At 40.3% G+C, this 23,660-nt stretch overlaps 1 protein-coding gene across 2 annotated transcripts in view; it reads left to right on the plus strand.

Annotated features, from left to right (window-relative positions):
• gsn (gelsolin) overlaps positions 1 to 23,660 on the plus strand; it is a 117,574-nt gene that overhangs the window by 57,165 nt on the left and 36,749 nt on the right. Inside the window, exons 1-2 of one of the 2 annotated variants that reach the window (XM_062958986.1) lie at positions 1,452 to 1,604; positions 20,699 to 20,900. In XM_062958986.1, the coding sequence (XP_062815056.1) occupies positions 1,545 to 1,604; positions 20,699 to 20,900 (262 nt within the window). In that variant the 5' untranslated portion in view covers positions 1,452 to 1,544. Of the gene's footprint in view, positions 1 to 1,451; positions 1,605 to 20,698; positions 20,901 to 23,660 lie in introns of those variants that run through there. The other variant, XM_062958987.1, reaches the window with a different exon arrangement.

Raw genomic sequence — 23,660 nt, forward strand, 5'->3', positions numbered from 1 at the left:
TTGTGATTTTGTGAAACGAAATCCAGCATAACTATCTTGTTTGCTGTGTCATACAATAAAATAATAATACAGTAGAGTCTCACTTATCCAACATAAACGGGCCGGCAGAATGTTGGATAAGCGAATATGTTGGATAATAAGGAGGCATTAAGGAAAAGCCTATTAAACATCAAATTAGGTTATGATTTTACAAATTAAGCATCAAAACATCATGTTAGACAACAAATTTGGCAGAAAAAGTAGTTCAATATGCAGTAATGCTACATAGTAATTACTGTATTTACGAATTTCGCACCAAAATATCACGATATATTGAAAACAATGACTACAAAAATGTGTTGGATAATCCAGAATGTTGGATAAGCAAGTGTTGGATAAGTGAGACTCTACTGTAATAATAAACTGGGTTTCCCAAGACTAATGTTGGAATGATATACATTAGAGTCTCACTTATCCAAGCTTCACTTATCCAAGGTTCTGTATTATCCAAGGCAGTCTGCCTTTTAATAGTCAATATTTTTGTAGTAAATTTTGCAGTGTTTTGGTGCATGTATGTATGTATGTATACTATGTATACACACAGAGACACACATATATATGAGACTAGCTGTGCCCGGCCACGCGTTGCTGTGGCATTGTCTGGTGGTGTTGGTGAGAAATTGTTGAGGTCGTGGTGGTATTGAATGTCTGTTGTATGGTAGTCTTTATGTTTAGTATGCACACTGAAGTGGATTATATGGCAGTGTGGAGTCAAGATAATCCAGTTCAAAGCAGATAATATAAGATTCTAAATGGGTTATATAGCTGTGTGGAAGGGCCTTGAGTCTACACGGCCATATAATCCAGTTAAAATCTGATAATCTGTGGAAGAGGCCTAAGTGAGGCCTAACTGTGCCTGTCCCCTGGGCTGAGTAGGTTGCTAGGAGACCAAGTGGGCGGAGCTTAGCCTTCTAACTGGCAGCAATTGGATAAAAACTATTATTCCTCTCCCTGTTCTTTTCTTTTTGTTGTATCAACTTAGAGCCGTGAATGATGGGTTGTGTTGTCAAATTTCGAGGTTGGGTGGCCTGTAGTTTTGTTGTTTTGTCCGCTGCCCTGATGCCATCACTCTTTTATATATATAGATAGATATAGTATCATAGATTTGGAAAGGACCCCCAAAGGCCATCTGGAAGGCCAAAGTTTGCCCATGCCTGGCCTACAAGGTATCTCCAAAATCATATATACTTTTTGGTATCCTTTGGGGTTTAATTTCAAACCCACAGATAGACCTAAGTCCCATCATAGACGAGTTGGACCATCGAGTCCATGCAGGAGATCCACACTCAAAGCACGGCTTATTAAAGAATGGCATCATCCAATGGTGCTTATATAAAAAAGCAAATCCAAGGCTCCTTGGGCATGAAGCCTGGATTGTGTCGCAAGCTGGGAATTGCACAAGAGGCCTGGGCGAGGAGAGGGGCGTGGATTTGCACAGATAAAAGGAGGAGGAGGAGGAGGAGAGCGCATGCTTTGCACATTTGCTCAGGTCCAGGGGTGCAAAGATGAGGATGCCGCGGGGATTCGTGCCTCTCGTCGCTGTTTTGGCTGCGCTTTTGGCCGGGGTGAGTGACAGCCCTCTTCCCAAACCCACATTGAACCCATAGTTTTATCATTGGCAGACTTTAACTGGAGACACTTAAGCTCTGGAGTCTCTATCTTCTTCCTTCTATACAATGATTGGAAGCTGGATGGCCATCTGTCGGGGTTGCTTTGATTGTGATATTCTGTGTTATATGGCTGTGTGGAAGGACCCATATTTTTATTGTTTGCAGACTTTAACTGGGGAGACTTAAGCTCTGGAGTCTCTTTCTTCTTCTCTTCCTTCTATACAATGACTGGAGACTGGATGGTCATCTGTCGGGGTTGCTTTGATTGTGATATTCTATGTTATATGGCTGTGTGCAAGAACCCATATTTTTATTGTTTGCAGACTTTAACTGGGAGACTTAAGCTCTGGAACCTCTTTCTTCTTCTCTTCCTTCTATACAATGACTGGAGACTGGATGGTCATCTGTCGGGGTGCTTTGATTGTGATATTCTATGTTATATGGCTGTGTGGAAGGACCCATATTTTTATTGTTTGCAGACTTTAACTGGGGAGACTTAAGCTCTGGCGTCTCTTTCTTCTTCTCTTCCTTCTATACAATGACTGGAGACTGGATGGTCATCTGTCGGGGTGCTTTGATTGTGATATTCTGTGTTATATGGCTGAGTGCAAGGACCCATAGTTTGATCATTGGCAGACTTTAACTGGAGACACTTAAACTATGGAGCCTCTCTCTTCTCTTCCTTCTATATAATGATTGGAGACTGGATGGTCATCTGTCAGGGTTGCTTTGATTGTGATATTCTATGTTATATGGCTGTGTGCAAGAACCCATATTTTTATTGTTTGCAGACTTTTACTGGGGAGACTTAAGCTCTGGAGTCTCTTTCTTCTTCTCTTCCTTCTATACAATGATTGGAGGCTGGATGGTCATCTGTCGGGGTTGCTTTGATTGTGATATTCTATGTTATATGGCTGTGTGCAAGAACCCATATTTTTATTGTTTGCAGACTTTTACTGGGGAGACTTAAGCTCTGGAGTCTCTTTCTTCTTCTCTTCCTTCTATACAATGATTGGAGGCTGGATGGTCATCTGTCGGGGTTGCTTTGATTGTGATATTCTATGTTATATGGCTGTGTGCAAGAACCCATATTTTTATTGTTTGCAGACTTTTACTGGGGAGACTTAAGCTCTGGAGTCTCTTTCTTCTTCTCTTCCTTCTATACAATGATTGGAGGCTGGATGGTCATCTGTCGGGGTTGCTTTGATTGTGATATTCTATGTTATATGGCTGTGTGCAAGAACCCATATTTTTATTGTTTGCAGACTTTTACTGGGGAGACTTAAGCTCTGGAGTCTCTTTCTTCTTCTCTTCCTTCTATACAATGATTGGAGGCTGGATGGTCATCTGTCGGGGTTGCTTTGATTGTGATATTCTATGTTATATGGCTGTGTGCAAGAACCCATATTTTTATTGTTTGCAGACTTTTACTGGGGAGACTTAAGCTCTGGAGTCTCTTTCTTCTTCTCTTCCTTCTATACAATGATTGGAGGCTGGATGGTCATCTGTCGGGGTTGCTTTGATTGTGATATTCTGTGTTATATGGCTGAGTGCAAGGACCCATAGTTTTATCATTTGCAGACTTTAACTGGAGACACTTAAGCTCTGGAGCCTCTTTCTTCTTCTCTTCCTTCTATATAATGATTGGAGGCTGGATGGTCATCTGTCGGGGTTGCTTTGATTGTGATATTCTGTGTTATATGGCTGAGTGCAAGGACCCATAGTTTGATCATTGGCAGACTTTAACTGGAGACACTTAAGCTCTGGAGTCTCTGTCTTTTTCCCTTCCTTCTATACAATGATTGGAAGCTGGATGGTCATCTGTCGGGGTTGCTTTGACTGTGATATTCTATGTTATATGGCTGTGTGCAAGGACCCATAGTTTTATCGTTTGCAGACTTTAACTGGAGACACTTAAGCTCTGGAGCCTCTTTCTTCTTCTCTTCCTTCTATACAATGATTGGAAGCTGGATGGCCATCTGTCGGGGTGCTTTGATTGTGATATTCTATGTTATATGGCTGTGTGGAAGGACCCATAGTTTGATCATTGGCAGACTTTAACTGGAGACACTTAAACTATGGAGCCTCTCTCTTCTCTTCCTTCTATATAATGATTGGAGGCTGGATGGTCATCTGTCGGGGTGCTTTGATTGTGATATTCTATGTTATATGGCTGTGTGCAAGGACCCATAGTTTTATTGTTTGCAGACTTTAACTGGAGACACTTAAGCTCTGGAGCAGGGGTCCCCAAACTAAGGCCCGGGGGCCGGACGCGGCCCTCCAAGGTCATTTATCTGGCCCCCACCCTGAGTTTTATAATATAATATTTTATATCAGTTTTAATACAATATATTGTATATACATATAATATTGATAATAATATTATGTTATACAATATAATACTAATAATAATACCATATAATAATATTAATTATATGTTATATATTACATATTATATAATAGTATAGTGGTATAGTTCAATATAGTAATATATAATGCTAATATTGTGCTATGCTAATAATATAATATATTGTTTGTACGTACAGCTGCTTTGAGTCCCCTTCTGGGTGAGAAGGGTGGGATATAAATGTAGTAAATAAATGCAGTAAATAAATAATTTTAGACTTAGGCTCGGCCAAAGTCTGAAATGTCTTGAAGGCACATAACAACAACAATCCTAATTAACTTGACTATCTCATTGGCCAGTAGCAGGCCCACACTTTCCATTGAAATTCTGATAGGTTTATGTTGGTTAAAATTGTTTTTATTTTTAAATATTGTATTGTTCTTTCATTGTTCTTGTTGTTTTTTTTTACACTACAAATAAGACATGTACAGTGTGCATTGGAATTTGTTTGTATTTTTTTTTCAAATGATAATCCGGCTCCTCAACAATCTGAAGGATTGTGGACCGGCCCTCAGATTAAAAAGTTTGAGGACCCCTGCTCTGGAGCCTCTTTCTTCTTCTCTTCCTTCTATACAATGATTGGAGGCTGGATGGTCATCTGTCGGGGTTGCTTTGATTGTGATATTCTGTGTTATATGGCTGAGTGCAAGGACCCATAGTTTTATCATTTGCAGACTTTAACTGGAGACACTTAAGCTCTGGAGCCTCTTTCTTCTTCTCTTCCTTCTATACAATGATTGGAGGCTGGATGGTCATCTGTCGGGGTTGCTTTGATTGTGATATTGTATGTTACATGGCTGTGTGGAAGGACCCATAGTTTGATCATTGGCAGACTTTAACTGGAGATACTTAAGCTCTGGAGCCTCTTTCTTCTTCTCTTCCTTCTATACAATGATTGGAGGCTGGATGGTCATCTGTCGGGGTTGCTTTGATTGTGATATTCTATGTTATATGGCTGTGTGGAAGGACCCATAGTTTTATCGTTTGCAGACTTTAACTGGAGACACTTAAGCTCTGGAGCCTCTTTCTTCTTCTCTTCCTTCTATACAATGATTGGAGGCTGGATGGTCATCTGTCGGGGTTGCTTTGATTGTGATATTCTGTGTTATATGGCTGTGTGGAAGGACCCATAGTTTGATCATTGGCAGACTTTAACTGGAGACACTTAAACTATGGAGCCTCTCTCTTCTCTTCCTTCTATATAATGATTGGAGACTGGATGGTCATCTGTCGGGGTTGCTTTGATTGTGATATTCTATGTTATATGGCTGTGTGCAAGAACCCATATTTTTATTGTTTGCAGACTTTTACTGGGGAGACTTAAGCTCTGGAGTCTCTTTCTTCTTCTCTTCCTTCTATACAATGATTGGAGGCTGGATGGCCATCTGTCGGGGTTGCTTTGATTGTGATATTCTGTGTTATATGGCTGTGTGGAAGGACCCATAGTTTGATCATTGGCAGACTTTAACTGGAGACACTTAAACTATGGAGCCTCTCTCTTCTCTTCCTTCTATATAATGACTGGAGACTGGATGGTCATCTGTCGGGGTTGCTTTGATTGTGATGTTCTATGTTACATGGCTGTGTGGAAGGACCCATAGTTTGATCATTGGCAGACTTTAACTGGAGACACTTAAGCTCTGGAGCCTCTTTCTTCTTCTCTTCCTTCTATATAATGATTGGAGGCTGGATGGTCATCTGTCGGGGTTGCTTTGATTGTGATATTCTGTGTTATATGGCTGTGTGGAAGGACCCATAGTTTGATCATTGGCAGAGTTTAACTGGAGACACTTAAGCTCTGGAGTCTCTATCTTCTTCCTTCTATACAATGATTGGAAGCTGGATGGCCATCTGTCGGGGTTGCTTTGATTGTGATATTCTGTGTTACATGGCTGTGTGCAAGGACCCATAGTTTTATCGTTTGCAGACTTTAACTGGAGACACTTAAGCTCTGGAGCCTCTTTCTTCTTTTCTTCCTTCTATACATGGCTGTGTGCAAGGACCCATTGATTGGGAGTCTCCTCTGGCCAGATGGCCATCTGTCGGGAGGGATTTGATTGTGCTTTTCCTGCCTGGCAGTATGTCGGGGGTTGGACTGGATGGCCTTTGGGGATCTTTTCCGACTCTATGAGTCTAGGCTGCAACGAATATACGTTTGATGTCACTTTAACTGCCATGGCTCAATGCTATGGATTCCTTGGAGTTGTAGTTTGACAAGGTCTTTAGCTTTCCATGCCTAAGCAGTGTACAAATAAATATAATAATGTGCCTTTCGGGTATTTAGGTTGCAGTGTTTTTAATCTCAAGGATATGACTTTTCGCTCTGGCCACATCTATTGCTGGAACAAGGACTCCCAAGATGATGGAGTTCAGTACTCTCTGGATATGGGCAAACTATAACTCCCAGATTCCAAGATCAATCATCCTCCAAACCCTGCCAGTATTCAAAGATGTTGGATCTGTGAGCCAAGTTTGGTCCAGATCCGTAGTCATCTGGGTTCTGTGCTCTCTGGATGCGGGTGAACTATAACTCCCAAATTCCAAGATCAATCACACACAAACACCCAAATGCCACTTATATTCAAAACTGGCCATGTTGTATCTGTGTGCCAAGTTTGGTCCAGATCCGTAGTCATCTGGGTTCTGTGCTCTCTGGATGCGGGTGAACTATAACTCCCAAATTCCAAGATCAATCACACACAAACACCCAAATGCCACTTATATTCAAAACTGGCCATGTTGTATCTGTGTGCCAAGTTTGGTCCAGATCCGTAGTCATCTGGGTTCTGTGCTCTCTGGATGCGGGTGAACTATAACTCCCAAATTCCAAGATCAATCACACACAAACACCCAAATGCCACTTATATTCAAAACTGGCCATGTTGTATCTGTGTGCCAAGTTTGGTCCAGATCCGTAGTCATCTGGGTTCTGTGCTCTCTGGATGCGGGTGAACTATAACTCCCAAATTCCAAGATCAATCACACACAAACACCCAAATGCCACTTATATTCAAAACTGGCCATGTTGTATCTGTGTGCCAAGTTTGGTCCAGATCCGTAGTCATCTGGGTTCTGTGCTCTCTGGATGCGGGTGAACTATAACTCCCAAATTCCAAGATCAATCACACACAAACACCCAAATGCCACTTATATTCAAAACTGGCCATGTTGTATCTGTGTGCCAAGTTTGGTCCAGATCCGTAGTCATCTGGGTTCTGTGCTCTCTGGATGCGGGTGAACTATAACTCCCAAATTCCAAGATCAATCACACACAAACACCCAAATGCCACTTATATTCAAAACTGGCCATGTTGTATCTGTGTGCCAAGTTTGGTCCAGATCCGTAGTCATCTGGGTTCTGTGCTCTCTGGATGCGGGTGAACTATAACTCCCAAATTCCAAGATCAATCACACACAAACACCCAAATGCCACTTATATTCAAAACTGGCCATGTTGTATCTGTGAGCCAAGTTTGGTCCAGATCCGTAGTCATCTGGGTTCTGTGCTCTCTGGATGCGGGTGAACTATAACTCCCAAATTCCAAGATCAATCACACACAAACACCCAAATGCCACTTATATTCAAAACTGGCCATGTTGTATCTGTGAGCCAAGTTTGGTCCAGATCCGTAGTCATCTGGGTTCTGTGCTCTCTGGATGCGGGTGAACTATAACTCCCAAATTCCAAGATCAATCACACACAAACACCCAAATGCCACTTATATTCAAAACTGGCCATGTTGTATCTGTGAGCCAAGTTTGGTCCAGATCCGTAGTCATCTGGGTTCTGTGCTCTCTGGATGCGGGTGAACTATAACTCCCAAATTCCAAGATCAATCACACACAAACACCCAAATGCCACTTATATTCAAAACTGGCCATGTTGTATCTGTGAGCCATGTTTGGTCCAGATCCGTAGTCATCTGGGTTCTGTGCTCTCTGGATGCGGGTGAACTATAACTCCCAAATTCCAAGATCAATCACACACACACACAAACACCCAAATGCTACCTATATTCAAAGCAGGCCATGTTGTATCTGTGTGCCAAGTTTGGTCCAGATCCGTAGTCCTCTGGGTTCTGTGCTCTCTGGATGCGGGTGAACTATAACTCCCAAATTCCAAGATCAATCACACACACACACAAACACCCAAATGCTACCTATATTCAAAGCAGGCCATGTTGTATCTGTGTGCCAAGTTTGGTCCAGATCCGTAGTCTTCTGGGTTCTGTGCTCTTCGGATGCGGGTGAACTATAACTCCCAAATTCCAAGATCAATCACACACAAACACCCAAATGCCACCTATATTCAAAACTGGCCATGTTGGATCTGTGTGCCAAGTTTGGTCCAGATCTGTAGTCTTCTGGGTTCTGTGCTCTTCGGATGCGGGTGAACTATAACTCCCAAATTCCAAGATCAATCACACACACACACACCCAAATGCCACTTATATTCAAAACTGGCCATGTTGTATCTGTGTGCCAAGTTTGGTCCAGATCCGTAGTCTTCTGAGTTCTGTGCTCTTCGGATGCGGGTGAACTATAACTCCCAAATTCCAAGATCAATCACACACACACACACCCAAATGCCACTTATATTCAAAACTGGCCATGTTGTATCTGTGTGCCAAGTTTGGTCCAGATCCGTAGTCGTCTGGGTTCTGTGCTCTCTGGGTGCAGGTGAACTATAACTCCCAAATTCCAAGATCAATCACACACACACCCAAATGCCACCCCCCCCCCCCCTAAAAAATGCCACCTGTATTCAAAACGGGCCATGTTGGATCTGTGAGCCAAGTTTATTTCAGATCTCTCATTAGTGGGTTTTACATGGGTCTCTAGATGCCGGGGAAACTACAACTTCCATCATGTTGGATCAGTCTCCCCAAAGCTGACTAGTATTTAAAGGTTTTCATATTGGGTTTTTGTGCCAAGTTTGCTCAAGAACTATCATCAGTTGGATGCATAGCACTCTGTGGATGTGGGTGAACTATAACTCCCAAAGGTCAGTCCCCTCGAAATTCCATCAATATTCAAAGTTCGGCATGTTGGGGAAGTTTGGTGCAATTCAATTGCCGGTTGGGTTGCCGGTGAACTACAACTCCCAGAATTCAAGTTCAGCCCAAACTTGGCACACAGATACATCATGACTAATTTTAAATATTGGTGGGGTTTAGGGAAAATTGACCTTTGAGGCTGGGAGTTATAGTTCACCCACATCTAGGGAGCACTGCGAATCCCACTGGCGATGGATCTGGCCCAAACTTTGCATACAGATACATCATGACTAACTTTAAATATTGGTGGGGTTTAGGGAAAATTGACCTTTGAGGGTGGGAGTTATAGTTCACCTACATCTAGGGAGCACTGTGAATCCCACTGGCGATGGATCTGGCCCAAACTTTGCATACAGATACCTTGGTGGGGTTTAAATATTGGTGGAGTTTAGGGAAAATTGACCTTTGAGGCTGGGAGTTATAGTTCACCTACATCTAGGGAGCACTGTGAATCCCACTGGCGACGGATCTGGCCCAAACTTTGCATACAGATACATCATGACCAACTTTAAATATTGGAGGGGTTTAGGGAAAATTGACCTTTGAGGGTGGGAGTTATAGTTCACCTACATCTAGGGAGCACTGTGAATCCCACTGGCGACGGATCTGGCCCAAACTTTGCATACAGATACATCATGACCAACTTTAAATATTGGAGGGGTTTAGGGAAAATTGACCTTTGAGGGTGGGAGTTATAGTTCACCTACATCTAGGGAGCACTGTGAATCCCACTGGCGATGGATCTGGCCCAAACTTTGCATACAGATACCTTGGTGGGGTTTAAATATTGGTGGAGTTTAGGGAAAATTGACCTTTGAGGGTGGGAGTTATAGTTCACCCACATCTAGGGAGCACTGTGAATCCCACTGGCGATGGATCTGGCCCAAACTTTGCACACAGATACATCATGACTAACTTTAAATATTGGTGGGGTTTAGGGAAAATTGACCTTTGAGGGTGGGAGTTATAGTTCACCCACACCTGGAGAGCGTTGTGAATCCCACTGGCGATGGACCTAACCCAAACTTTGCACACAGATACATCATGACTAACTTTAAATATTGGTGGTGTTTAGGGCAAATTGACCCTTGAGGTTGGGAGTTATAGTTCACCCACATCTAGGGAGCACTGTGAATCCCACTGGCGATGGATCTGGCCCAAACTTTGCATACAGATACATCATGACCAACTTTAAATATTGGTGGGGTTTAGGGCAAATTGACCTTTGAGGTTGGGAGTTATAGTTCACCAACATCTGGAGAGCGTTGTGAATCCCACTGGCGATGGATCTGGCCCAAACTTTGCACACAGATACATCATGACCAACTTTAAATATTGGTGGGGTTTAGGGAAAATTGACCTTTGAGGTTGGGAGTTATAGTTCACCCACATCTAGGGAGCACTGTGAATCCCACTGGCGACGGATCTGGCCCAAACTTTGCATACAGATACATCATGACCAACTTTAAATATTGGAGGGGTTTAGGGAAAATTGACCTTTGAGGTTGGGAGTTATAGTTCACCAACATCTGGAGAGCGTTGTGAATCCCACTGACGATTGTATCTGGCCCTTGTCTGGAATTCCCATTTTTTGAGTGTTTTTCTTTATTGACCTGATTTTAGAGTTTTTTTTTAATACTGTTAGCCAGATTTTGTTCTAACAACTCTAACACATGTCACGCTACACAGAGAAGCCACTGAAATCCACAAGCAGAAAGGAGGAAATCATGAAAATGAACAAAAGCTGGCTACCAGTATTTAAAAAAAAAAAACTCTCAAATCAGGACAGTAAATAAAGGACAAAGCTCAAAAACAGTGGTATTCTAGACAAGAAACAATCAGGGCCAGCTAACACCTCCCAACAAAGGATTCCCCCAGGCAAGAAGCAGCCAGGCTTTGAAGCTGCAGCACTATTCGGTGCTAATCAAGTGATCAATTGCAATGTTCACACTTTCCTCAGACAAGAGTTCTTTCTCCCACCCTTGACATTATTTCACAGATATATAAACCCCACGACTAGTTTCCAACAGATCTCACAACCTCTGAGGATGCCTGCCATAGATGTGGGCAAAACGTCAGGAGAGAATGCTTCGGGTACATGGCCAGACAGCCCTGAAAACTCACAACAACCCAGTGATTCTTGCCATGAAAGCCTTCAACAAGACATAAAACAGGCAGACTTCGAAATCACCAAATTATGTTGCTAGACCTGCTTCTTCATCCCTGCCGGCATAACAATGTCATTTGCTCTTGATTGACAGCCGCGTCTTGCATAAGAGGTGCTGTCAGCTCAGTGCTTCCCTGGTATGAGGGCCTTGCATGTGTGTTTGTTTTTAAAGAGCAGGATAAACAAAACAACTGCCATGGGAACACATTTCTGAGTCATGCCTTTTGACTCCCGAGCTAAACAGCTGGGCTTCTTCCCATCAGAAAGAAGTTTGGCTGCTCTTTTTGTTTTATTTTTTCAAGGAATTATGTACCCGAGGGTTTTGTGTTTGGGGCTTGTCCATCGTCCCCGCCATTTAGTTTCTTTAGTGATGAGGAGGATGGGAGTTTTGAAGTTTTTAAACTCTGAAGTTTTAAAGTTTCAGTTTCAAAGTCTCAAAGTTTCAAAGTTTTAAACGTTTCAAAGGTTCAGTTTCAAAGTTTCTAACCTTGAAGTTTTGAAGTTTTTAAACTCTGAAGTTTTAAAGTTTAAGTTTCAAAGTCTCAAAGTTTCGAAGTTTTCAAAGTCTCAAGTTTCAAAGTTTTATTCAAAGTTTGAAGTTTTGAAGTTTTTAAACTCTGAAGTTTTAAAGTTTAAGTTTCAAAGTCTCAAAGTTTCGAAGTTTTCAAAGTCTCAAGTTTCAAAGTTTTATTCAAAGTTTGAAGTTTTGAAGTTTTTAAACTCTGAAGTTTTAAAGTTTTAAAATTTCAGTTTCAAAGTCTCAAAGTTTCAAAGTTTTAAACGTTTCAAAGGTTCAGTTTCAAAGTTTCAAACCTTGAAGTTTTAAAGTTTTTAAACTCTGAAGTTTTAAAGTTTAAGTTTCAAAGTCTCAAAGTTTCAAAGTTTTCAAAGTTTCCGTTTCAAAGTCTCAAAGTCTAAAGTTTCAAAGTTTCATTCAAAGTTTGAAGTTTTTGAAGTTTTTAAACTCTGAAGTTTTAAAGTTTTAAAGTTTCAAAGTCTCAAAGTTTCAAAGTTTCAGTTTCAAAGTTTCAAAGTTTTCAAAGTCTCAAAGTCTAAAGTTTCAAAGTTTCATTCAAAGTTTGAAGTTTTGAAGTTTTTAAACTCTGAAGTTTTAAAGTTTTAAAGTTTCAGTTTCAAAGTCTCAAAGTTTTCAGTTTCAAAGTCTCAAAGGTTTCAAAGTCTCAAAGTTTTAAAAGTTTCAAAGTTTCAGTTTCAAAGTTTGAAGATTTGAAGTTTTTAAACTCTGAAGTTTTAAAGTTTTAAAGTTTCAGTTTCAAAGTCGCAAAGTTCTCAAAGTTTCAAAGTCTCAAAGGTTTCAAAGTCTCAAAGTTTTAAAAGTTTCAAAGTTTCAGTTTCAAAGTTTGAAGTCTTGAAGTTTTTAAACTCTGAAGTTTTAAAGTTTTAAAGTTTTAAAGTTTCAGTTTCAAAGTCTCAAAGTTTCAAAGTTTCAGTTTCAAAGTTTCAAAGTCTCAAAGGTTTCAAAGTCTGAAAGTTTTAAAAGTTTCAAAGTTTCAGTTTCAAAGTTTGAAGTCTTAAAGTTTTTAAACTCTGAAGTTTTAAAGTTTTAAAGTTTCAGTTTCAAAGTCTCAAAGTTTCAAAGTTTTCAAAGTTTCAGTTTCAAAGTTTCAAAGTCTCAAAGGTTTCAAAGTCTCAAAGTTATAAAAGTTTCAAAGTTTCAGTTTCAAAGTTTGAAGTCTTGAAGTTTTTAAATTCTGAAGTTTTAAAGTTTAAGTTTCAAAGTCATCCAAAGAGGATGCTGAGCAGCAAACAAGTAACTGAATCTTGAAGTTTTTGCACAGCATAGAGCCATCACCATCGTCATCATTATATTATAATACTAGCTTGGGGACCCGACAGTGCCCGGGTCATTTGAGAAAGGCATTGTTTGCCTGTATTCCAAGTGTAGTCTAGATCTAGTGTCAGCTGGGTTCAGTGGGTGCAGGGAACTACAACTCCCATATGCAAGTTCCATCGTCCATGGTCCACCGCCCTCGAAACACTGCCAGGATTTAAAGTAGGTCATGGGGACTCTATGTGTCAATTTTGGTCTTGATCAGACATTGGTGGGGGTCGCAGTGGTCTCGGGAAGTGAGTGAAGATACTGAAAGTCCCATCATGCATGGTCCAAACTCTTCCAAACCACACCAGGATGTAGAGTGGGTAATGGGGCCTCTGTGTACCAAGTTTGGTCCTAATTCGTCATTGGTGGGAGTCACAGTGCTCTCAGGAAGTTAGTGAAGGTATTGCAAGTCCCATCATCCATGGTCCATCATCCTCCAAACCACACCAGGGTATAGAGTGGGTCATTGGGGCTTTGTGTGTGAAGTTTGGTCTTGATCAGTCATTGGTGGAGGTCACAGTGGTCTCAGCAAGTGAATGAAGGTACTGCAAGTCCCATTATCCTTGGTATGTCCTCCCTCAAACTGCACCAGGACATAAAGTGGGCTATGGGGGATATGTGTTCCTGATCCATCATTATTTAGAGCAGGGGTCCCCAAACCTTTTAAACAGGGGGCCAGTTCACGATCTTTCGGAACGTTGGAGGGCCGGACTAAAGTTGGCCACCAAACAATAATAACAACAACAACAACAACAAAAAGAGGGTTGGAAGAGAGACTTTGGGCCAATGAATCCAATCCCCTTCTGCCTTTCAAAGCACATTCAAAGCACCCCTGACAGATGGCCACCCAGCCTCAATGTTAATAGTAGTAATAATAATAATAATAATAATAATAATAATAATAATAATAATAATAATGGTAATAAAGAGGGCTGGAAGAGACCATTTGGGCCATTGAGTCCAATCCCCTCCTGCCTTTGTGCACCGAAAGCACATTCAAAGCACCCCTGACAGATGGCCACCCAGCCTCAATGTTAATAGTAATAATAATAATAATAATAATAATAATAATAATTATAATAATAATAATAATAATGGTAATAAAGAGGGCTAGAAGAGACCATTTGGGCCATTGAATCCAATCCCCTCCTGCCTTTGTGCACCGAAAGCACATTCAAAGCACCCCTGACAGATGGCCACCCAGCCTCAATGTTAATAGTAGTAATAATAATAATAAATAATAATAATAATAATAATAATAATAATAATAATAATAATAGTAATAAAGAGGGCTGGAAGAGACCATTTGGGCCATTGAGTCCAATCCCCTCCTGCCTTTGTGCACCAAAAGCACAAGCAAAGCACCCCTGACAGATGGCCACCCAGCCTCAATGTTAATAGTAATAATAATAATAATAATAATAATAATAATAATAATAATAATAATAATAATGGTAATAAAGAGGGCTAGAAGAGACCATTTGGGCCATTGAATCCAATCCCCTCCTGCCTTTGTGCACCGAAAGCACATTCAAAGCACCCCTGACAGATGGCCACCCAGCCTCAATGTTAATAGTAGTAGTAATAATAATAATAATAATAATAATAATAATGGTAATAAAGAGGGCTGGAAGAGACCATTTGGGCCATTGAGTCCAATCCCCTCCTGCCTTTGTGCACCGAAAGCACATTCAAAGCACCCCTGACAGATGGCCACCCAGCCTCAATGTTAATAGTAGTAGTAGTAGTAATAATAATAATAATAATAATAATAATAATAATAATAATAATAATAATAATAATAATAATGGTAATAAAGAGGGCTGGAAGAGACCATTTGGGCCATTGAGTCCAATCCCCTCCTGCCTTTGTGCACCGAAAGCACATTCAAAGCACCCCTGACAGATGGCCACCCAGCCTCAATGTTAATAGTAGTAATAATAATAATAATAAATAATAATAATAATAGTAATAAAGAGGGCTGGAAGAGACCATTTGGGCCATTGAATCCAATCCCCTCCTGCCTTTGTGCACCGAAAGCACATTCAAAGCACCCCTGACAGATGGCCACCCAGCCTCAATGTTAATAGTAGTAATAATAATAAATAATAATAATAATAATAATAATAATAATAATAATAATAATAGTAATAAAGAGGGCTGGAAGAGACCATTTGGGCCATTGAGTCCAATCCCCTCCTGCCTTTGTGCACCAAAAGCACAAGCAAAGCACCCCTGACAGATGGCCACCCAGCCTCAATGTTAATAGTAGTAGTAGTAGTAGTAGTAGTAGTAGTAGTAGTAGTAGTAATGATGATGGTTGCCATGGGCCGGATAAATGGCTTCGATGGGCAGCATCCGGCCCCCGGGCCTTAGTTTGGGGACCCCTGATTTAGAGGAACAGTGGTCTGTCGGAAACAAAGTGTTTGAAAGTACTGCAAATCCCATCATCCTTGGTCCATCCTTCCCCATGTAAAGTGTGCCATATGGGATATGTGTGCCAAGCTTGGTTCAATTCTGTCATTCCTGGCAGTTGCAGTGGTCTCAGGAAATGAGTGAAGGTACTGCAAATCCCATCATCCATGGTCCATCCTTCCCCAAAGTGCTGCAGCATGTAGGTGAATTGGGTGTAGGAACTGCAAATACCATAATCCTTGGCTCATCCTCTCCCAAACAGTTGCAGTGTGTAAAGCAGGGGTCCCCAAACTAAGGCCCGGGGGCCGGATGCGGCCCTCCAAGGTCATTTACCTGGCCCCCGCTCTCATTTATAATATAATATTTTTATATCAGTTTTAATAATATAATATATTATATATACATATGATATTGATAATATTATCATGTTATACAATGTAATACTAATAATAATACCATATAATAATATTAATTACATGTTATATATTACATATAATTTTACAGTATAGTGGTATAGTTCAATATAGTAATATATAATGCTAATATTGTGCTATACTAATAATATATTGTATATACATACAGCTGCTCTGAGAAGGGTGGGATATAAATGTAGTAAATAAATGTAGTAAATGAATAAATAAATAATTTTAGACTTAGACTCGCCCACTTGACTTGAAGGCACACAACAAAAACAACAATCCTAATTAACTTGACTATCTCATTGGCCTGATAGGTTTATGTTGGTTAAAATTGTTTTCATTTTAAAATATTTTATTGTTCTTTCATTGTTGTTGTTGTTTTGCACTACAAATAAGACATGTGCAGTGTGCATAGGGATTTGTTCGTATTTCTTTTTCAAATGATATTTTGGCCCCTCAACAGTCTGAAGGATTGTGGACCGGCCCCCTGCTTAAAAAGTTTGAGGACCCCTGGTGTAAAGTGTGCCATATGGGATATGTCTGCTAAGTTTGGTTCAATTCTGTCATTCCTGGCAGTTGCAGTGGTCTCAGGAAATGAGTGAAGGTACTGCAAATCCCATCATCCATGGTCCATCCTCACTCAAAAATCACCAGGGTGTAAAGTGGGCCATGGGGGTTCTGTCTGCCAAATATGGTCTATTTCCGTCACTGGTGGGTGTTGCAGTGGTCTGTGGGAGCAGAAGCATTTGAAAGTACTGCAAATCCCATCATCCGTGGTTTATCCTCCCCCAAACTGCACCAGGACGTAAAGTGGGACACGGGAGTTAAGTGTGCCAAGTTTGGTCCAGGTCAGTCATTCCTGGCAGTCACAGTGGCCTGTGAAAGTGGCGGCCAATCAGAAAGCTGCCACATACCCACATACATACATACAGTAGAGTCTCACTTATCCAACACTCGCTTATCCAACATACTGGATTATCCAACGCATTTTTGTAGTCAATGTTTTCAATACATCATGATATTTTGGTGCTAAATTCGTAAATACAGTAATTACTACATAGCATTACTGCATATTGAACTACTTTTTCTCTCAAATGTGTTGTATAATATGATGTTTTGGTGCTTCATTTGTAAAATCATAACCTAATCTGATGTTTAATAGGCTTTTCCTTAATACCCCCTTATTATCCAACATATTCGCTTATCCAACATTATGCCGGCCCGTTTATGTTGGATAAGTGAGATTCTACTGTACATACATACAAACATTCACTTTTATTATATAGATCAGGGGTCCCCAAACTTTTTAAGCAAAGGGCCGGTCCACAATCCTTCAGACTGTTGAGGGGCCGAATTATCATTTGAAAAAAAAAATACAAACAAATTCCTATGCACACTGCACATGTCTTATTTGTAGTGCAACAAGAACAACAATGAAAGAATACAATATTTAAAAATGAAAACAATTTTAACCAACATAAACCTATTAGGATTTCAATGGAAAGTGTGGGCCTGCTACTGGCCAATGAGATAGTCAAGTTAATTAGGATTCTTGTTGTTGTTGTTGTTGTTGTTGTGTGCCTTCAAGTCATGTCAGACTTTGGCCGAGCCTAAGTCTAAAATTAAATATTTATTTACTGCATTTATTTACTACATTTATATCCCACCCTTCTCACCCCGAAGGGGACTCAGAGCAGCTGTACGTACATACAATATATTATATTATTAGCATAACACAATATTAGCATTATATATTACTATATTGAACTATACCACTATACTATTATATAATATGTAATATATACCATATAATTAATATTATTATATGGTATTACTATTAGTATTATATTGTAAGATAATAATAAGATTATTATCAATATTATATGTACATACAATATATTATATTATTAGCATAACACAATATTAGCATTATATATTACTGTATTGAACTATACCACTATACTATTATATAATATGTAATATATACCATATAATTAATATTATTATATGGTATTACTATTAGTATTATATTGTAAGATAATAATAAGATTATTATCAATATTATATGTACATACAATATATTATATTATTAGCATAACACAATATTAGCATTATATATTACTGTATTGAACTATACCACTATGCTATTATATAATATGTAATATATACCATATAATTAATATTATTATATGGTATTACTATTAGTATTATATTGTAAGATAATAATAAGATTATTATCAATATTATATGTATATACAATATATTATATTATTAAAACTGATATAAAATATTATATTATAAAACTGAGGGCGGGGGCCAGGTAAATGACCTTGGAGGGCCGCATCCGGCCCCCGGGCCTTAGTTTGGGGACCCCTGATATAGATAGTATAGATATAGATATAGATATAGATATGTATAGATATTGTTGCTGTTACTGGCTGTTAGGAATTGTGGGAGTTGAAGTCCAAAACTCCTGGAGAACTGAAGTTTGCCCACGCCTGCTTGATACTGGGCAAAAACTTCAGAAGTTTCCGGCACAGGATTTGCAATCCTTTCCAAAATAATATTTTCCCATTTCCGAATGGGAAAGATGCTGGCAAAAGAAATTAAAATATACGTACTCAACAATGTTAAAGGAAAGTTGGTATAAAATTTTCTTTAGGTGGTATATTACACCGGTTAAATTGGCAAAATTTCATAAGAATAAGAACGGGGCGGAATGTTGGAAATGCAGAAAAGAGAAGGGAGATTTTTTTCATATGTGGTGGGGGTGCAAGATGATCAATTGGTTCTGGGAAACAATACAGAAGGAAATGGAGATCATAATGCAAACAAAACTTGTTTTAAAACCAGAATATTTTTTATTAGGGCTAACGGACTTCTTCAAAGACTCAAATGATGAAAAACTGTTCATATACATGATAAGTGCAGCGAGAATGACAATTGCAAAACTCTGGAAAACTGCGGAGATACCATCACTAGAACAATGGACATTAAAATTGATGGACATAAAAAATATGGACACATTAACGCAGATAATTTCAAAGAAAACAGGGACAAAAACGGACTGGAACAAATTAAGCATTTATCTAAAGGGGGGAAAAAATCTGGATATATAGAGGGAATTACTGCTAAAGAATAGACACTTTGGGGCAGGGGTCCCCAAACTTTTTAAGCCGAGGGCCGGTCTACAATCCTTCAGACTGTTGAGGGGCCGGATTATCATTTGAAAAAAAAATACAAACAAATTCCAATGCACACTGTACATGTCTTATTTGTAGTGCAAAAACAACAACAACAACGAAAGAACAATACAATATTTAAAAGTAAAAACAATTTTAACCAACATACATTTATCAGGATTTCAATGGGAAGTGTGGTCCTGCTTCTGGCCAATGAGATAGTCAAGTTAATTAGGGTTGTTGTTGTTGTTGTTGTTGTTGTTGTTGTTGTGTGCCTTCAAGTCATTTCAGACTTTGGGCAAGCCTAAGTCTAAAATGTATTTATTTATTATTTATTTATTTACTACATTTGTATCACACCCTTCTCACCCCAAAGGGGACTCAGAGTGGCTTACAAATTATATAACTTTTATAACTGTTTATTGATGTTATGTTTTTATTGATGCGACATTGTTTTATTGCCGATCTTGTTTTATTGTTTTATTGTTGTTATTGTATTGTTGTCGGGCATGGCCCATTGTAAGCCGCTCCGAGTCCCTCGGGGGAGATGGGCGGGATATAAAAATAAAGTTGTTATTATTATTATTATTATTATTATTATATGTACATACAATATATTATATTATTAGCATAGCACAATATTAGCATTATATATCACTATATTGAACTATACTGTAATATTATTAGTAATATTATATGTAATATAGAATATATACTTAATATTATCATATGGTATTATTATTAGTGTTATATTGTATTACATTATTATAATATTATTATCAATATTATATGTATATACAATATATTATATTATAAAACTGAGGGCGGGGGCCAGGTAAATGACCTCGGAGGGCCGCATCCGGCCCCCGGGCCTTAGTTTGGGGACCCCTGCTTTGGGGCCTTAAGAATATTGTTGCGGGGAAAGAACTGGCAAAAACAAGACCTAAATTGCAGAGCAGGGGATCTGGAAGGAAATGTAAAGAGAAGAGAGGGTCGAGGGGGGTTGTGTGGGATTTGTTTTTCTTTTTTCTTCTTCTTCTTCTTTTTTTTTTCTTTTTCTTTCTATCTGTACAGGTGGCCACAAATGACTCTCTCTTTTTATTGTATCATTAAAATCACAAATAAAAAGTTTTAAAAAAAAGAAATAAAATAATAATAATAATTTAAAAAAAAAGAAAAAAAACAAAATAATATGTTGTCGAAGGCTTTCATGGCCAGGATCACAGGGTTGTTGTGTGTCTTTCGGGCTGTGTGGCCATGTTCCAGAAGCATTCTCTCCTGACGTTTCGCCCACATCTATGGCAGGCATCCTCAGAGGTTGTGAGGTATACCTCACAACCTCTGAGGATGCCTGCCATAGATGTGGGCGAAACGTCAGGAGAGAATGCTTCTGGAACATGGCCACACAGCCCGAAAGACACACAACAACCCAACAAAATAATATTTTCCAAGCTCCGGTCTGGGCAGAGAGCCCGACCAGCTCAAGGAACAAAGGCTTCCTTCTTCTTCTACGTCCACTTTTGGGACTTCTCGCCCATCCCTCCTCCTTTTTCTCCTTCCAGCCCGTCAACATGGTGGAGCACGCCGAATTCCTGAAAGCCGGGAAGGAGCCGGGCCTCCAGATCTGGAGGATTGAGCGGTTCGACTTGGTGCCGGTGCCGAGGAACGTCTACGGGGATTTCTTCACCGGAGACGCCTACGTGGTCCTCAACACCATCCGGCAGCGGAGCGGGAACCTCCAGTACGACCTCCATTTCTGGCTGGGTAAGGCATCCCTCTTTACGATTGGGTTGGGATCCCAAACACCCAAAATGGGTTGCTGCCTGGCTGTGTTAGAATCATAGAATCATAGAATCATAGAATAGTAGAGTTGGAAGAGACCACATGGGCCATCTAGTCCAACCCCCCACTAAGAAGCAGGAAATCGCATTCAAAGCACCCCCGACAGATGGCCATCCAGCCTCTGCTTAAAAGCCTCCAAGGAAGGAGCCTCCACCACGGCCCCGGGGGAGAGAGTTCCACTGGTGAACAGCTCTCACAGTGAGGAAGTTCTTCCTGAGGTTCAGGTGGAATCTCCTTTCCTGTAGTTTGAAGCCATTGTTCCCTTGCGTCCTAGTCTGCAGGGCAGCAGAAAACAAGCTCCCTCCCTCTTCCCTATGACTTCCCTTCACATATTTGTACATGGCTCTCATGTCTCCTCTCAGCCTTCTCTTTTGCAGGCTAAACATGCCCAGCTCTTTAAGCCGCTCCTCATAGGGCTTGTTCTCCAGACCCTTAATCATTTGAGTCGCCCTCCTCTGGACGCTTTCCAGCTTGTCAACATCTTCTAGAATTGGACCCAGTGTGATTCCAGGTGTGGTCTGACCAAGGCAGAATAGAGGGGAGCAGGACTTCCCTGGATCTAGATGCTATTCCCCTCTTGATGTAGGACAGAATCCCATTGGCTTTTTTAGCTGCTGCATCACATTGTTGGCTCATGTTCACCTTCCTCTCCACGAGGACTCCAAGGTCTTTTTCGCACACACTGCTGTCAAGCCAGGCATCGTCCCCCATTCTGTATCTTTGATTTCCATTTTTTCTGCCGAAGTGAAGTCTCTTGCATTTGTCCCTGTTGAACTTCATTGTGTTAGTTTCGGCCCATCTCTCTAGTCTGTCAAGATCGTTTTGAATTCTGCTCCTGTCTTCTGGAGTGTTGGCTCTCCCTCCCAGTTTGGTGTCGTCTGCAAACTTGATGATCGTGCCTTCTAACCCTTCGTCTAAGTCGTTAATAAAGATGTTGAACAGAACCGGGCCCAGGACGGAGCCCTGCGGCACTCCACTTGTCACTTCTTTCCATGATGAAGACGACGCATTGGTGAGAATCACCCTTTGGGTTCGTTCGCTTAGCCAATTACAGATCCACCTCACTGTAGTTTTGTCTAGCCCACATTTTACTAGTTTGTTTGCCAGAAGGTCGTGGGGGACTTTGTCGAAGGCCTTACTGAAATCCAGGTAGGCTACATCCACGGCATTCCCTGTATCGACCCAACTCGTAACTCTATCGAAAAAAGAGATCAGATGAGTCTGGCATGACTTGTTTTTGGTAAATCCGTGTTGACTATTAGCAATGACCGCATTTGTTTCTAAGTGTTCGCAGACCACTTCCTTAATGATCTTTTCCAGAATTTTGCCTGGTATGGATGTGAGGCTGACCGGACGGTAATTGTTTGGGTCGTTCTTTTTTCCCTTCTTGAAGATAAATAGGGACCACATTCGCCCTCCTCCAATCTGCTGGGACTTCTCCCGTTCTCCAAGAACTCTCGAAGACAATTGCCAGTGGTTCTGAAATAACTTCCGCTAGTTCCTTCAGTACTCTTGGGTGTTCCAGAAGCATTCTCTCCTGACGTTTTGCCCACATCTAAGGCAGGCATTCTCAGAGGTTGTGAGGTCTAAGCAAGTGAGGTATATAATAATAATGTATTTGTTTGACCAGTCATAGGACCATTTCAAAATGCAACATAAATAAAAACAAGGCAAAAAGGATGGGAGGACAGGCAGCTGACCATCTGTTTGCCGACAAAATCTTATTTTCCTGATTCTTCTTCTTTCAAGGAAATGTGCTCTTTTCTTGATAGCTTTGAGGATAGAAAGGCTTACTCTAATTATGGTGGATCTTTCTTGTCCTTGCAAGAGGACTCTCAGAAGATCATTTCTGTTGGGAGACCTAAAATTAGATAGTAATGGATGTAGATATCTGTGTCGAAGTTTGGCATATGCTGGGCAGTCAATCAAGAAATTTATTTATTTATTTATTTATTTACAGTATTTATATTCCGCCCTTCTTTCTCACCCCGAAGGGGACTCAGGGCGGATTACAATGAACACATATATGGCAAACATTCAATGCCAATAGACAAACAACATTCAGTTTTAGACAGACACAGAGGCATTTTTTTAACATCTTCCAGCTTCACGATTTCCGGCCACAGGGGTTGCTTCACCGTCCATTGGAGGCTGTTCTTTCTCTTCTTTTCCTCGTGAGCAGTTTTATGGTGTTGTAGATTAGTTAAATTAGCCTCCCGCATAAAGCGTCCCTAAATTTCCCTAATTGACAGATTCAACTGTCTTTCGGGGCTGCTAGGTCAACAGCAAGCCGGGGCTATTTTTATTTTTTTTTTATGGTCGGAGGCTTAACCCGACCCGGGCTTCGAACTCATGACCTCTCGGTCAGTAGTGATTTATAGCAGCTGGTTACTAGCTAGCTGCGCCACAGCCCGGACAGAAATGTTCGATATCTTCCACTATTTGATCTCCCCAGACACAGAATCTCTCATTTCTTGGGATGTTACAGTAGTGACCAGTTTGCATCATAATACCGAGTTGTTCAAACCTGGCCCTGGTGTATATTCTTCTTAAGGGCAACGGAACTGGAATAGTCAGATAGTGTTCTAAATGAGTATTCATTTTGTGGGAGGCTAAAAACTTTGTGGCAGAAGACCTACCTATACTTGCTAGGTCCAATTGAGCATAGATATCATGAGTGCG

This window comes from Anolis carolinensis, unplaced genomic scaffold (assembly GCF_035594765.1).
Source record: "Anolis carolinensis isolate JA03-04 unplaced genomic scaffold, rAnoCar3.1.pri scaffold_7, whole genome shotgun sequence".
In the NCBI taxonomy this organism is placed as follows: Eukaryota; Metazoa; Chordata; class Lepidosauria; order Squamata; family Dactyloidae; genus Anolis; species Anolis carolinensis.